The sequence below is a fragment of the Camelus ferus genome, chromosome 2 (genome assembly GCF_009834535.1).
Source record: "Camelus ferus isolate YT-003-E chromosome 2, BCGSAC_Cfer_1.0, whole genome shotgun sequence".
NCBI lineage: Eukaryota > Metazoa > Chordata > Mammalia > Artiodactyla > Camelidae > Camelus > Camelus ferus.
In genome coordinates, this window is record NC_045697.1 from 21,952,771 (window position 1) to 21,967,025 (window position 14,255).

The following is a 14,255-nucleotide window of genomic DNA, read 5'->3' on the forward strand; positions in this document are numbered from 1 at the left end:
CAAGGGGGCCAAGAAGAATAATCCTATCCTAGGTCCAGAAGTCAGAAGTATTTGGGGAAAGGTCCCAGAGATACTATATAAGGATCAGCATCCATTACTGGAAAATTCATTGCTGCTAAAGTAGTCAGTCAAATATACTGTATTACCCACCCTAGAAACATTCTACATTTTGTATTTTCTAAATGCAATGGGTTAAAATTTGATTGGGTAAAGTTTTGTACCAGCTGGTATTGGTAATTAACATAAGAAGCAATCAAGTTAGCATAGGTCCACACAGGAGCTAAAACTTATAAAGCTAAGTCATAATTTTCAACCATGCTTAGTACAAGCAGGTCACTTATTTGACTACTATATTTATACAAGACACTATAATGAAACTTTTCCCCAAAAACCCTTAATATATTATCTAGCTTAGAGGTCATTATTCAGAGTGTGTTTGACATATCCTGCCACAGTAGTAAAGAAATGTCAAATGTCTCAAGTTCCTGGAAAGGGCATTGGAATGTTCGATTTTACCATAGATAGTGACAGGGAACAGCTTCAGATGGCCACAAATAATAGGATATACTGTTTTGGCCTATCAAGGGTCTTTTTTCCCAAAAACTCACCCAGAGTTTGCAAAATACTGTTTTCCTCCCATGCTTAGATTTTTGCAAATGTATAAAAAATAATATAAAGTTGAAAAGAATCCATAAATTATCTTGTAAACAAAAGATAGTTTGTCAGTTATAGCAACTGACTAGATCTTTATATAAATATCTCAAATTATAAATCTATGCTATATTGCATTTATTTTGGCATTTAAAATTTTAGAAATTGAAAAAGAACTCTCAATCTGTGCTAAGCTTAAAGTGAAACTTATTTCTGTCAGGTGTCATTTAAAACCAAAAACACTCCATTTAAAAATCACACAGCCTATAAATGAATATTTAGATAAACACTTAAAATTATTTTCATGAGTTTCTTTTTCTCTTTAAACAGTTTTTATACTAGCCTTGAGGAAATGTTTAATAGCTATCCAAATAGGTAGCCTGAATCAACTTAGATTAGTTCTTAGCTTGTGTTCCTCTTTAATTGATATATTGCAGTATATGGCTTTGCATTGCATGACTTCACGATTTTAAACAGTACAGCTTGTTCTGTTTCTTGGCTGGAGACCAATTAAATAACCACTGATGCAAGCAGTTATTACCTGCTTAAAAGGAAATCTGTGGTTTCCTTATTTAAACTGCTGAGTTTTAATGTCCATCAAAAAGTCTGTTATTGCAATGAATAATTTAGCCATTTCAGTCTACTACACATTTTAATACTACAGGCATGGATTTAAGGCTGCAAGATATGCCTAATGTTTCTCACAGTCCCCAAAATCAGAATCATACTTACTGCAAGACAATAGTTATACATATAATTACTGTTTGAAATGATATCTGTTTGAAGGACAATCATTTCTGATAATCAGTTAGAGAAGTAAGGCGTATGAAATTTACCAGAATTAGTTGGATAAATAATTGATCGTAAAGATCTCAAAAATAGTTTACACTTTTATGTAAGTGGATACAGAGGACCTTTTTAAAAAAAAATGAAAGGTCAATGGATTTGAAGATGTAAGGGTGTCATTTCTTCAGCTTGTCCCTTGGTGGCGATATTGAGTCACTTTCTCCCTTCCCCTCAAATTGCTTTATATTTCTTTCCAGAACTGGCTATCCTGTTTACTGTATTTAACCTTTTTCTTGTATTATCGTTAATACAGCGCCTATAATAAATGAAAGCCCCCCAGAGATCATATCTCCGGCTCCTACTTCTTTGTATTCATTCTAACCCATAAACTTTTGTTGTCGTTGTTACTTCTCTTCCTGTCTTTTCTTGGAGGCTTGAACTACGTCACGGACCCTGAATGCTATTATTTCAGCTCAGTCACTGAAATCTTTTAACTGCAAAGCAGTTTTAAGCAAGCAAGGTTAGTCGGTAGATGTAAAAAGTAAAACCAAAAACTACCAGATATTGTAAGTTAGGCTAAGATACTTGGCATGGAAGAGAAATCGTTGGCTGAACTTTTATTAAATGTCTATTAGAATGGGATGGAATTTTATATTCCCTTTTTATCTTGGTTTCAAAGGGACATTTATTTTTTATTGTCCTTTAAAATAAGGGGAAAAAAACACAGACATTCACAACATTTCAAAATTCTCACTTTGCGATGACGTCCTATCACTGATCATGCAGGTTTTAGGACACCGATCTCGTTTGCTCTCCAGTTCTGGCCGCCAAAGCTCCCAGCAGCAGCAGCAGCGGGATCTTTAATTTATTGCAGCCGGTTACACTTTCGATCCCATTTCCTTCTGAACCCTTTCCTCTCAGGTTGAGAAGATAAATGCAGCCTCGGGTCTGAAAAGCCGGGCGGGGTTTGTGGGTGGGAGCGAAGCCGGATATCATATTCCCTTGGTGAGGTCTAGTACCGGGGGGGATTAAGTCCCCCGGTTCCATTTAATGAAATTGCTGAGCACTTGTGACACTGGCTCTAAGACTGCGGAAATGGGGCGGGGGTGGGGGAAACGGTTTCTCGCCTCCATTCATCCTCCGCGCCGGCTGGTGGCTAGAGTTGGAGTGTCAGTCCCTAGATAGGGGGTGGAAGAGGATTGGGAGCTCCGGTTGTGGCAAGGACGCCCCGAGGGCTCCCCTCACCTCGCCCACACCCATACCCCGCCCATTCCCTTCCCTTTCCCAAGAACCGATCGGCTGGGCAAATCTGCCAACACTCCCGGGCTGCTCCCGGGGAGAGGTCGGAGCCGGGGACCGTGGACGGAGGGAGGAAAGCCAGGAAGCTTCAGGGCCTCGGCAGCCTGGCCGCGCTTTTCTCCATGCCGTGCACGTCGGACCCATTTCCCACGCTGGTTTGGCTTGGCGGCGGAGTTGGTAGGGATGAGAGCAGGGAGGAAGGGTTGGAGACTTAACTCCCGCTCGCAATGAGGAAACCACTCCACTGTGAAGGACGCGCTGCGCGCGCGCGCGTGCACACACACACACACACACACACACACACACCGTCTTCAGGAACATTTTCAGGGCACTGGGGAAAAGCCGCCCACTCTTTTGCCCCGCTCTGGTGTGCGCCTGAAGATTGCGCGCCGGAGCGGTGGGAGAATGTTTGAAGATGCACAGGGGCTTGTTCAAGTTTATGGTCTGGCAATGCAAGTAGTGCACAACCTGTCTGCCCACGCGGCTGCCTGAAGTTTGCAAAATCTTAGTAAAGGTAGCTAGGAGAGTGAGTGCACTGCACCATATTGCCGCGTATCGGAATGCTCTGGCGCAAGGCCTCAGAGTGGAGCCGGCTTCCCTCTTTTGCCTTGGACCCTGGAAAAAGGGGGACTGGGTGTCGGGGGAGGCAGGCGTTCGGATAAACCGGAGCTTCTCAAATAAAAGGGGAATTTGGCGTTACTGACACTTAGCCGGCAGCTAGCACGCTGCGGCGCGGGCCCCCGCCCCCGCCCCCCGGCTCCAGACTGCGGCGGTGCGCACTGAGTCTGCGCGCGGGGCTTTTCTCGCTGATGCTGCAGATATAGAACGGAGAGGCTCTGGTGGAGGCCAGTGGGTAGGGGGTGGGAGGTCTGGGGGCGGAAAGGCCCGGTGCCTGGCCTCGAAGGGGGAGCCGCTACCCCCGCGTGCCGCTGTTTTAGCAGACTAGAAAATACACGCCAGCTTCCTGGCACATACCCACACGCTCCCATCCTCCGCGCCTCTACGATCACCCATAGGGAATGCTTGGAAATCTCTGCCGCCTCTCCCCCCGTTCCTGCTGGCTGCGCCCGCCTAAACAACCGCGCGATACATCTGCTCGTAGACTTTACTGGTGTTTGTCTTCTTTAAATCATTCTGCCTCCTCACACAAGTCTCGTAAAGGCAGAGTACCCACTCTGGACGAATTTCTTTCTCTTTTCTTCTTTTCGCTTTAAATTTTCCTTTAAGAGGAGGCCTTTCAGTGCCTATAGATTGAGCAGATCAGCTGAGGACCAACCAAAATCCAGCAGCAGCCCCTTTCCTTTTTTGAGGTGGTAAGAATTTTCCCCAGGTATTTCCTGCCCACCTCAACCCCCCTTATCCTGGCGGGGGCCCGGTTGTTAAACAGCCGCTTAAATAAAGAGTATACGGCTCAGAGTATACAGTTAAGAAAACACAGCTAGAATTGAGATTCGATGAGGCCGGCTGCAGTGGCCGTGATTGAAAACTGGGGAAGCCTCGCGTCGGGGAATACCATGTACGATCAAGTGGCACAAAGTCAAAAGAAGGAGAGAAAAGGAGCTAGGGACACTTCGGTACACAAAGTTGCCATTAAAGTTTATTTCCCTTTTATCCAGATAGGTGACGCTACACTTTGCCAGTTACTAAAGGCTGCAGCTTTCTGCTCAGAAAAGAATATCGAGGCTTCCAACATGTGTTTATTCCCCAGGCGCGCGCACACACACGGTCTACCCCCGTAAGCAAGCACGATGACAGGAATGCCAAGCATTTAAACAAAGACAGTCCCCCGCCCCCCAACCCCAGCCCTTCTAACTCTGCGCTCCCAAAAAAGGATCCCTCTCCGTCTCTCTCTGGAGTTTGATGTTCTCTCTTAACCACTGCAGCCCATCATGGTTTCTCAGAACACCAGCGTGGCTCCATGGGCGCACGCGGGGTCCCCGAAGCCACAGCTGACCATACCCCAGCCAAGATGCTAAATCGAGAACCACAGACACTTTGAGGGGTGGGGAACATCGTCTGAAAAGGGGCAGGAGGAGAAACGTTTCCTGACACCCGCTCCAGCGCTCTCACACACGCACTCGGCATTAGTCAGAGCTAGGAGGAAATTTACCAGCCCCACGGAGGGGAAGCAAGTCCCCCCCGCAACTGGGAGGCCGCGGCTGCACTCACTGGGGAGGGAGAGGGGCAGGCTTTGGTTTAAGGGGGACTTGTTAGAATTGTGCACACTTGGAGTGACCTCCGAAGCTGAAGCTGGGCTTTCCGGAGCGGGGCGGCTGGCTGGTGCTCCCTCCTCTCTCCCTCCCCCCGGCACTCCTCCCTCCTTCTCTGAGAGTGTGTAGTTTCCGCGGCTCGGCTGCTACCGCCGCCGCCGCCGCCGCCGCCGCCGACACCGCAGCAGCGTCAGGGACAAGCCTGAGCCGCGAGCTAGGCAGCGAGCTCCCAGCAGCAACCATCACTTTGGGAAAACTTGAGGGTTTCCGGCTCTCGGCTAGCGAGAGGGAGCTTCCCATTTGCCATTCAGTGTCTTTGAGCCGAGGCAGCCAAAGGGGCGGCGGGAGCTCCCGCACCAGACTCTCCCAGACAGAAAGGGGGCGAGACAACTGCGGAATTCACCCGCCGTGCCAGGGCACTTCCGAGGCAACAACCGACTGGCACTTTTTCTCCCCTTGGCAAACTGGATTTCTTTCTTTTTTTTTTTTTTTTTTAAGCTACTTGGCAGCTGTATCTGACTCCACCTCCCCTAACACCCCCCTCCCCGGTGCCTTTTCCTTTTTCTTCAGAAATCCGGACAGAATTGGGCATCTTTGTTAATTGCCGTTGGGGGAGCCTGGCCGGGGGCTTTCGCCAGGCCAACGTCGCCTGCGCGCCGAGCCTGGTTTGCTCACCTTTGAACTGCAAAGGGATCAAGTTCAGCTCGAGTTGCCAGCATTGGGACTTGGAGGAAGGAGAGGGAGCGTACTAGAGAGAGTGGGAGAAGGGGAAAGGGGAAAGGAGAGGAGGGAGGAGAGAGGAGGAGGAGAGAGAGGATAGAGGGAGGGAGGGGAGGGATCGAGAGAGAGGGAGAGGGAGAGAGAGAGAGCGCGCGCGGGGAGAGAGAGAGGCTGCAATCTCCTCCCTGAATCGCGCACAGCGCTGCAGATCCCAGTGCTCTGACATGCGGGCCGAATGCAGGTGAGGAAAGGCACGGACTCTGCGGTTGCGAACCCAAACTTGGGCACCGCGAAGTGCGCACGGCTCAGGCTTCACCCCGCGGGCGAACGGCTGCTGCGGTTTCAGGCGGCGGCTTCGTGACTAATGACCTTGCGCAGAGTTGTTAAGAAAAAAGAGAAACCCGAGCTCTCGGGAGTGAAGGGACTGACTCTCCGGGCATCTCTGAAGATGGCTCGGGCTGCTCTTCCGCACACGGGGGGGACCCAGACGCGGACCGCTGTGTGACGCGAGTGGTCTCCACTGCACGGTGCCCGAAGCGACCTGCCGGGATTTTTCATTCTTGATCCGTTGCCTGGCTCCTCCGCTGCCTGAGCGGAGTCGGAGTTGAGACTGGCTTGTTGCTGACCCTAGCGCCTCGTGCAGGAAGCGACTCACGTTTGCCTGGGCAGCCGGAGCAGAAGCTGGGTCTGGAGTGAGTGGCTGAAACGTGAATTGGACTCAACTCGAGTAGCATCAAAGACCAGCGGGGTTGGCAGGCGGGGTGAGCTGCAGGCTCGCTCCCCTCCGCTTCCCGGCTCCACCGCCCGCCTCCCGGAGCGGTTCCGGCCCCATCCGACAGAGCGGGGACAGTAGCTCGGGATCCTCCGCCCGCTGCGGGAATGACTCTGGGGGGGCGCCGAGTCCGCGGCGCGCAGTGTCCCGTGAACTGTGAGTACTGCGACTGAACGGCGGCCGGCAAGTGGGCGATTAGTACCCATTGCATGAATTATGAAACAATAACTTTCGGAAGAAGCAGGAGGGAAAAAAAAAGAAGGATCTATCGCTGGTCCCCCCTGGCTGACTCTGGACGTTGCTCTTGCCCCCTCCCTCCTCTTCCTCTCGCTTCTTCCCTTCCCGGAGAGGAGAGAGGACTGGGAGGAGGGCAGGCGACCGGCCCCGGAGGAAGGGGGCGCCGAGGGGGCCTTGATTAGAAGGAGCAGTAGCAACAGCAGCAGGAGAAGATGCTGAGGATGCGGACCACGGGATGGGCGCGCGCCTGGTGCCTGGGCTGCTGTCTCCTCCTGCCGCTCTCACTCAGCCTGGCGGCCGCCAAACAACTCCTCCGGTACCGACTGGCCGAGGAGGGCCCAGCAGACGTCCGCATCGGCAACGTCGCCTCGGACTTGGGCATCGTGACCGGCTCCGGTGAGGTGACTTTCAGCCTCGAGTCGGGCTCAGAGTACCTGAAGATCGACAACCTCACCGGCGAGCTGAGTACGAGCGAGCGGCGCATCGACCGCGAGAAGCTGCCCCAGTGTCAGATGATCTTCGACGAGAACGAGTGCTTCCTGGACTTCGAGGTGTCGGTGATCGGGCCCTCGCAGAGCTGGGTGGACCTGTTCGAGGGTCGGGTCATCGTGCTCGACATCAACGACAACACGCCCACCTTCCCGTCGCCCGTGCTTACGCTCACGGTGGAGGAGAACCGGCCCGTGGGCACTCTCTACCTGCTACCCACCGCCACCGACCGTGACTTCGGTCGCAACGGCATCGACCGCTACGAGCTGCTCCAGGAGCCCGGGGGCGGCGGCGGCGGCGGCGAGGGCCGGCGCGCCGGGCCTGCCGACAGCGCCCCCTACCCCGGGGGCGGCGGGAACGGCGCGACCGGCGGCGGCGGCTCGGGTGGCTCCAAGAGGCGGCTGGACGCGCCGGAGGGTGGCAGCGGGACCAACCCGGGAGGCCGCAGCAGCGTGTTCGAGCTGCAGGTGGCCGACACCCCGGATGGCGAGAAGCAGCCGCAGTTGATCGTGAAGGGGGCGCTGGACCGCGAACAGCGCGACTCCTACGAGTTGACCCTACGGGTGCGCGACGGTGGCGACCCGCCCCGCTCCTCTCAGGCCATCCTGCGGGTGCTCATCACTGACGTGAATGACAACAGCCCCCGCTTCGAGAAGAGCGTGTACGAGGCTGACCTGGCAGAGAACAGCGCCCCAGGGACCCCCATCCTGCAGCTGCGCGCCGCCGACCTGGACGTGGGGGTCAACGGGCAGATTGAGTATGTGTTTGGGGCGGCTACTGAGTCCGTGAGGCGGCTGCTGCGCCTCGACGAGACGTCCGGCTGGCTCAGTGTCCTGCATCGTATCGACCGCGAGGAGGTGAACCAGCTGCGCTTCACTGTCATGGCCCGCGATCGCGGGCAGCCCCCCAAGACCGACAAAGCCACGGTGGTCCTCAATATCAAGGACGAGAACGACAATGTGCCGTCCATTGAAATCCGCAAGATCGGGCGTATCCCACTCAAGGACGGGGTGGCCAACGTGGCCGAGGACGTTCTGGTCGACACCCCCATCGCCCTGGTGCAGGTGTCTGACCGAGACCAAGGCGAGAACGGAGTGGTCACCTGTACCGTGGTGGGCGACGTGCCCTTCCAACTCAAACCGGCCAGCGACACAGAGGGCGATCAGAACAAGAAAAAGTACTTTCTGCACACGTCTGCCCCTTTGGACTATGAGACCACTCGGGAGTTCAACGTGGTCATAGTGGCGGTGGACTCGGGCAGCCCTAGCCTCTCCAGCAACAACTCCCTGATTGTCAAGGTGGGAGACACTAATGACAACCCTCCCGTCTTCGGCCAGTCGGTGGTGGAGGTTTACTTTCCCGAGAACAACATCCCTGGTGAGAGGGTAGCCACGGTGCTGGCGACAGACGCCGACAGCGGGAAAAACGCTGAGATCGCCTACTCTCTGGACTCTTCCGTCATGGGGATCTTTGCCATAGATCCCGATTCCGGGGACATCCTCGTCAATACGGTGCTGGACCGTGAGCAGACTGACAGGTATGAGTTTAAAGTTAACGCCAAAGACAAAGGCATCCCGGTGCTGCAGGGCAGCACCACTGTGATTGTGCAGGTGGCTGACAAGAATGACAATGACCCTAAGTTTATGCAGGACGTCTTTACCTTTTATGTGAAAGAAAACTTGCAGCCCAACAGCCCCGTGGGAATGGTCACAGTGATGGATGCTGACAAGGGGCGCAATGCGGAGATGAGCCTGTACATAGAGGAGAACAGTAACATTTTTTCCATTGAAAATGACACAGGGACCATTTACTCCACCATGTCTTTTGACCGGGAACATCAGACCACATACACATTCAGAGTCAAGGCTGTGGATGGGGGAGATCCTCCCAGATCTGCAACAGCCACAGTCTCTCTCTTTGTGATGGATGAGAATGACAACGCTCCCACCGTTACCCTTCCCAGAAACATTTCCTACACTTTACTGCCACCTTCAAGTAATGTCAGAACAGTGGTAGCTACAGTGTTGGCAACAGACAGTGATGATGGCATCAATGCAGACCTTAACTACAGCATTGTGGGAGGGAATCCCTTCAAGCTGTTTGAGATTGATTCCACCAGTGGTGTGGTTTCCTTAGTGGGAAAACTCACCCAAAAGCATTATGGCTTGCACAGGTTGGTAGTGCAAGTGAATGACAGTGGGCAGCCTTCCCAGTCCACGACGACTCTGGTGCATGTGTTTGTCAATGAAAGTGTTTCTAATGCAACTGTGATTGACTCCCAGATAGCCAGAAGTTTGCACACCCCACTTACCCAGGATATAGCTGGTGACCCAAGCTATGAAATTAGCAAACAGAGACTCAGTATTGTGATTGGGGTGGTTGCTGGAATTATGACAGTGATTCTAATCATCTTAATTGTAGTGATGGCAAGATACTGCCGTTCCAAAAATAAAAATGGCTATGAAGCTGGCAAAAAAGATCATGAAGACTTTTTTACACCCCAACAGCATGACAAATCTAAAAAGCCTAAAAAGGACAAGAAAAACAAAAAATCTAAGCAGCCTCTCTACAGCAGCATTGTCACTGTAGAAGCTTCTAAACCAAATGGACAGAGGTATGATAGTGTCAATGAGAAGCTGTCAGACAGCCCAAGCATGGGCCGATACCGATCAGTTAACGGCGGGCCCGGCAGTCCTGACCTGGCCAGGCATTACAAATCTAGTTCCCCATTGCCAACTGTCCAGCTTCACCCCCAATCACCAACTGCAGGAAAAAAACACCAGGCCGTACAAGATCTACCACCAGCTAACACATTTGTGGGAGCAGGAGACAACATTTCAATTGGATCAGATCACTGCTCTGAGTACAGCTGTCAAACCAATAACAAGTACAGCAAACAGGTAAGATGCATCCCACATATGTTTAAGTATCTGAGACAGCATCTTCTACAAAGTTTTGTCTTCTCTCTGAAAGCTATTAGTTAAAATGAAATAGGGATTTAGTGCTGGTGTAGTTCATACACCATTTATTTAGTGGAGGCCGTTCACAAAAGGTACACCATTGCCTTTTGCACCAGTTTACTAAGTTTACTAAGCTACTGAAGAAAACACTGTAGGCAGTGTTTTGCACTTCTCTTTGGCTTGACAGTCCTAATTCATCCTACATTTTCTGTTTCTGGATAAGTATCTATGCATTGTTTGGATGGCTAGTTTTAACCTGAAATTACTTTTTTCTTTTGTGCTACTAAGTGGGTAACTGCATCCAGAGAGAACATTTCTAAAGTTACTGCTGCTATCTATGCAAATTGAACAGTATAAAAATTTTAGCTGTGTTATACGTTATGCAGGATTTTACAGATAAACAGATGCTGATTCATGCAAAGGAAGTACCAACTCTGAGATACTGAAATCCTTACTACTTTGACAAAAATGCTGACTTAAAAATATTTAATGATATACAAATATCATGCAAATCTACATTTTTAATATTTCAGTATCCATAAAGTTAGGCTTCTATGAGGCTATGCATTCGGCATTCATATTATTTGTATTTAGTATTAAAAGTTCATAAGCAAAAGTAAATTGCATAAACCAATTATTATTTAAGCCAAGCAACAAAAATTTCCTGTTTGATGCAGTGTGTGCAAGAATATTTTGATATGCATTGTGATATACTGAGACTATAATAATTTTATGGAATAGTTGACACAGTTGTTTTCATGTGAAATGTGGAAACAGTAAAAAAATTATATATTCTGAGGTGAACTTCAGAAGATATAAAGTTTATTTTCGACAGTTTTGCTTGTGTGATTATATCTGTGTGCATATATATATATATATATATATATATATATAACATACATCTCACAAAGTTTACTTTTCACACCCACCAAAGTTTCACCCAACAACTTAAAACCTTTTGGAAATTGTTGTGTCTAAAGCTGTAGCAACTCTGCTGATAAAATATCACATGTTTCTTATAGCCAGAGCATCTCAAGAAACACATTTATGTCTGTCAAATAATATCCAAAAGTAGTTTTTCTATTAAATATGCTTTGCATGTGGAATGTGTGATCTGAGAAGAATTAAAGCAAAGGAAAAAGTTATTTTATAGCCTCATTAAAAATGTTATTGATGGGCTTATTAAAGATATTATAGAAAAGAGATAGATAATAATTTCTTATTGTTTTTATACTTTAAAAATCAGTTTCGTAAAGAAATGTTTTTGACAGATAGTACTTAAGTGTAGCTATTTGGATAAGGAGAAACAGACAATATGCTTTTATATCCAGTTATCAAAGCAATCTGAGAAAACACAGGTTTGGGCTACATTGCATTAAATGTCTTTCAAAAAAATGTCTTTTCATGCACATGAGCCTGAGTTATTTCTTTTAAACGAAACATGGCAAGTGGAGAGTGTATTTGTTGTGTTAGTGCTTTACCTGGAATTAGTTGCAGATTTTTGTTTTGGTTTTGGTGATTTTATCAGTTTTGTAATCAAGGACAATTCCAGTTAAAAATAATAGCACTTTTAGAAGGTTAGTTATAATAATACCCACAAATAAATTAAGATCTGTAGAAATTTCTTTAGAAAATGGTAATTTGTTATGCCAAAGCATGTGAAGAGATATTTCTGCAGAATATTTACTTCTCCACTGTCATTCTAACAGGATTTTCTGTCCTGTGGCTGACTGGCATTTATATTTTAAATTGCATAATCTTAAACTTCTGAGTGAACATATTAAGTGGGAGATTTGTAGATATTTTATGCAGCCATCTCATATGTTCTGTGCTGACACTTAAGCTTTACTTGGTCATCAAATGGAGTTAGCTCTATATTCTTGAATATTTAAAAGAGCCAATATCAAGACTGTTGTGGCATCCTGTTTAAAAGGCAAAGTGATATGCTTATAAATAAACTAATATATGGTGTTAGTCTCTTAACTGAGCAAAGAAGTCCATATACCAGAAGAGAATACCTACAAAGTCATTGAAATAAAGCATGCAGTTTGTAAAAGTGACTTTGGAAAACTTGTGTGTTGTTGGACAGTCAAAAGATGTATAAAGTTTTAACCACAATAAATAGCTGACCTAAAATGAAATAAGGACAAATGAAATGCATTCCCATTAATGTAATTAGTAATAGTAATTGATATGTTTCATCTCCTCAATCTTGCTGTCAGGAGACGAGGGATCCATTTACAAAGTTACATTCTGTTTAGACATCTGACATATTAAACAGGATCTTTTTTGTTCTCAATTTTGTTTGTACTGTAAGTAGATGATTTTCTATTTTTATTTTTTAAATATATTACCTTTGATTTTTTAAACACTCCCAAATGTATTTTCTTTGATTAAACCTCACATAATTTTTTTTAATTCAAGGTTTTGTTATAGTTTCTCCCCTTTAATGCTGAATTTATCTAAAGAAAATCTCCAAGGTTACTCTCTTTAATTTCTTAATGGTAGGGATTAATTAAAAATCTGAGATTTCATCTGACACAGAGCCTTCACTTTATTTGTAATTTTTCTTAATTGCCTTATCATAGTTCTTTACTTGTGATATAAAGGAAACGATGTCTATGACAGTGTTCTTATCTTTATGAGAATTAGTTTGAAGTGTTGCTCCTAAGTTCCCTTAATGGTTACATTATAATGAGGTAAACAGCTTTGCAGAAATGTATTTGTAAATACTGACCCCCTCCACTTCTTTTTGGTTTGTTTTCATAGGCTCTAGCAATGTTCAAATCAATCTTCTTTAGTTACTCTTGGGCAGAATCGAGGAGATAATGTGTTGCAAGAGTTGCTGGAATTATTCTGAACTTCATACAGTGAAAAAACTGATGATGTAGCCCAGGTTTTCATACTTCAGACATTTACAATTCAAACAAAAGCCCTTCTTCTCAACTCAATAATGTGTCTACTTGAGCAAACTGTAGATCATTGACATTAGGTGTCCACCTTTCCATTCATTCTTCTTTTGTGTGGTAAACCTGGTCTTGGAGGTTGTTAAAGTTTTGTGACCTGGAAGTACAAACAGTGCTTTTGATTTGTTAAATGAAAGCAGAAGCAATCTATTTTTTAATTTATTTTTAAATCACCAATATTTTACTATGTGTTAAGTATTTTTCAATTTTCTTAAAAAAATAATATAACTCCAAAAGTTTGACAGAGAACATAAAAGCAGAGTTACCACTTTGCATGTTGTTTTCAAGTCCTCTTGAGCTTATCCTTGCCATGTTGTTATTTAGATAATGCACTGACAAGTAAAAATTTTATTGTATTTAGTGAATGGAAAGTAAGGTACTTTATTTTTGGCAAGCATATAGAGGATGCAGCTTGAATAAACATTAATTTGAAAATCCATTTGTAGCTGATCCTGAAATACTCAAGAAAAATTCATATTAGCTCCAGTGACAGTTTCCCTAGCCTAAGGAACTGCTGAATGTTGTCTGAATAATGTTCCCTCTAATTGATCAAATTGTGTTCAATATAGTAAAATTATGTCATAAATTTTTTAAATTACTTCCATTTGGGAAACAAATAATGACTTACCATCTACTAGAGTTATAAGCACTGAGGAAACTGAATATCAGTTTATTTGTGAGTGTGTATTATACCATATGTATTACAGTGGAAGTGCATCTGTCTAGTGATGCCAACCCCAGCCACCTCCAGTTTTAATTCTATCAGCAGAACTTCTACAGTATGGTTCTCCTGCCTGTAAGCCAGGATATTTTCAAGAGGCACAATGAATCTGCCTATGGTGAGACTTCTGTTCCCTTTGGCCTGAAATCATAGGTAAGAGGCTAGTAACTGATGAAACTTAGGCTGTGTCTTTAGTCAGGAGGTATCTACTGGCTTTCTGGATGTCAATAAAACATGGGAAGGGTCATCCACTGATCTGACCTGCAGCGTACGTACAGATTTTTACTGAAATCCAGGTATGACAATTTGAAACTTACCCCAAACTTCTCCTAAGTCAATTAATGACTTGACATAAGACCATAAGGTCAATTTAAGGATTCTAAGTAAACCATGCAGCTGCAAAATCATTTTTTCTTGTTAACTTTTCATCTTTGAGTAAGTACA

At 46.4% G+C, this 14,255-nt stretch overlaps 1 protein-coding gene across 9 annotated transcripts in view; it reads left to right on the forward strand.

The window, feature by feature from the left end:
- Positions 1 to 6,859: 6,859 nt before the first annotated feature.
- PCDH7 (protocadherin 7) overlaps positions 6,860 to 14,255 on the forward strand; it is a 385,684-nt gene continuing 378,288 nt past the window's right edge. For all 9 annotated transcript variants that reach the window (XM_032495414.1, XM_032495432.1, XM_032495422.1 and 6 more), the window contains exon 1: positions 6,860 to 10,064. In XM_032495414.1, the coding sequence (XP_032351305.1) occupies positions 6,888 to 10,064 (3,177 nt within the window). In that variant the 5' untranslated portion in view covers positions 6,860 to 6,887. The remainder of the gene's footprint in view (positions 10,065 to 14,255) is intronic.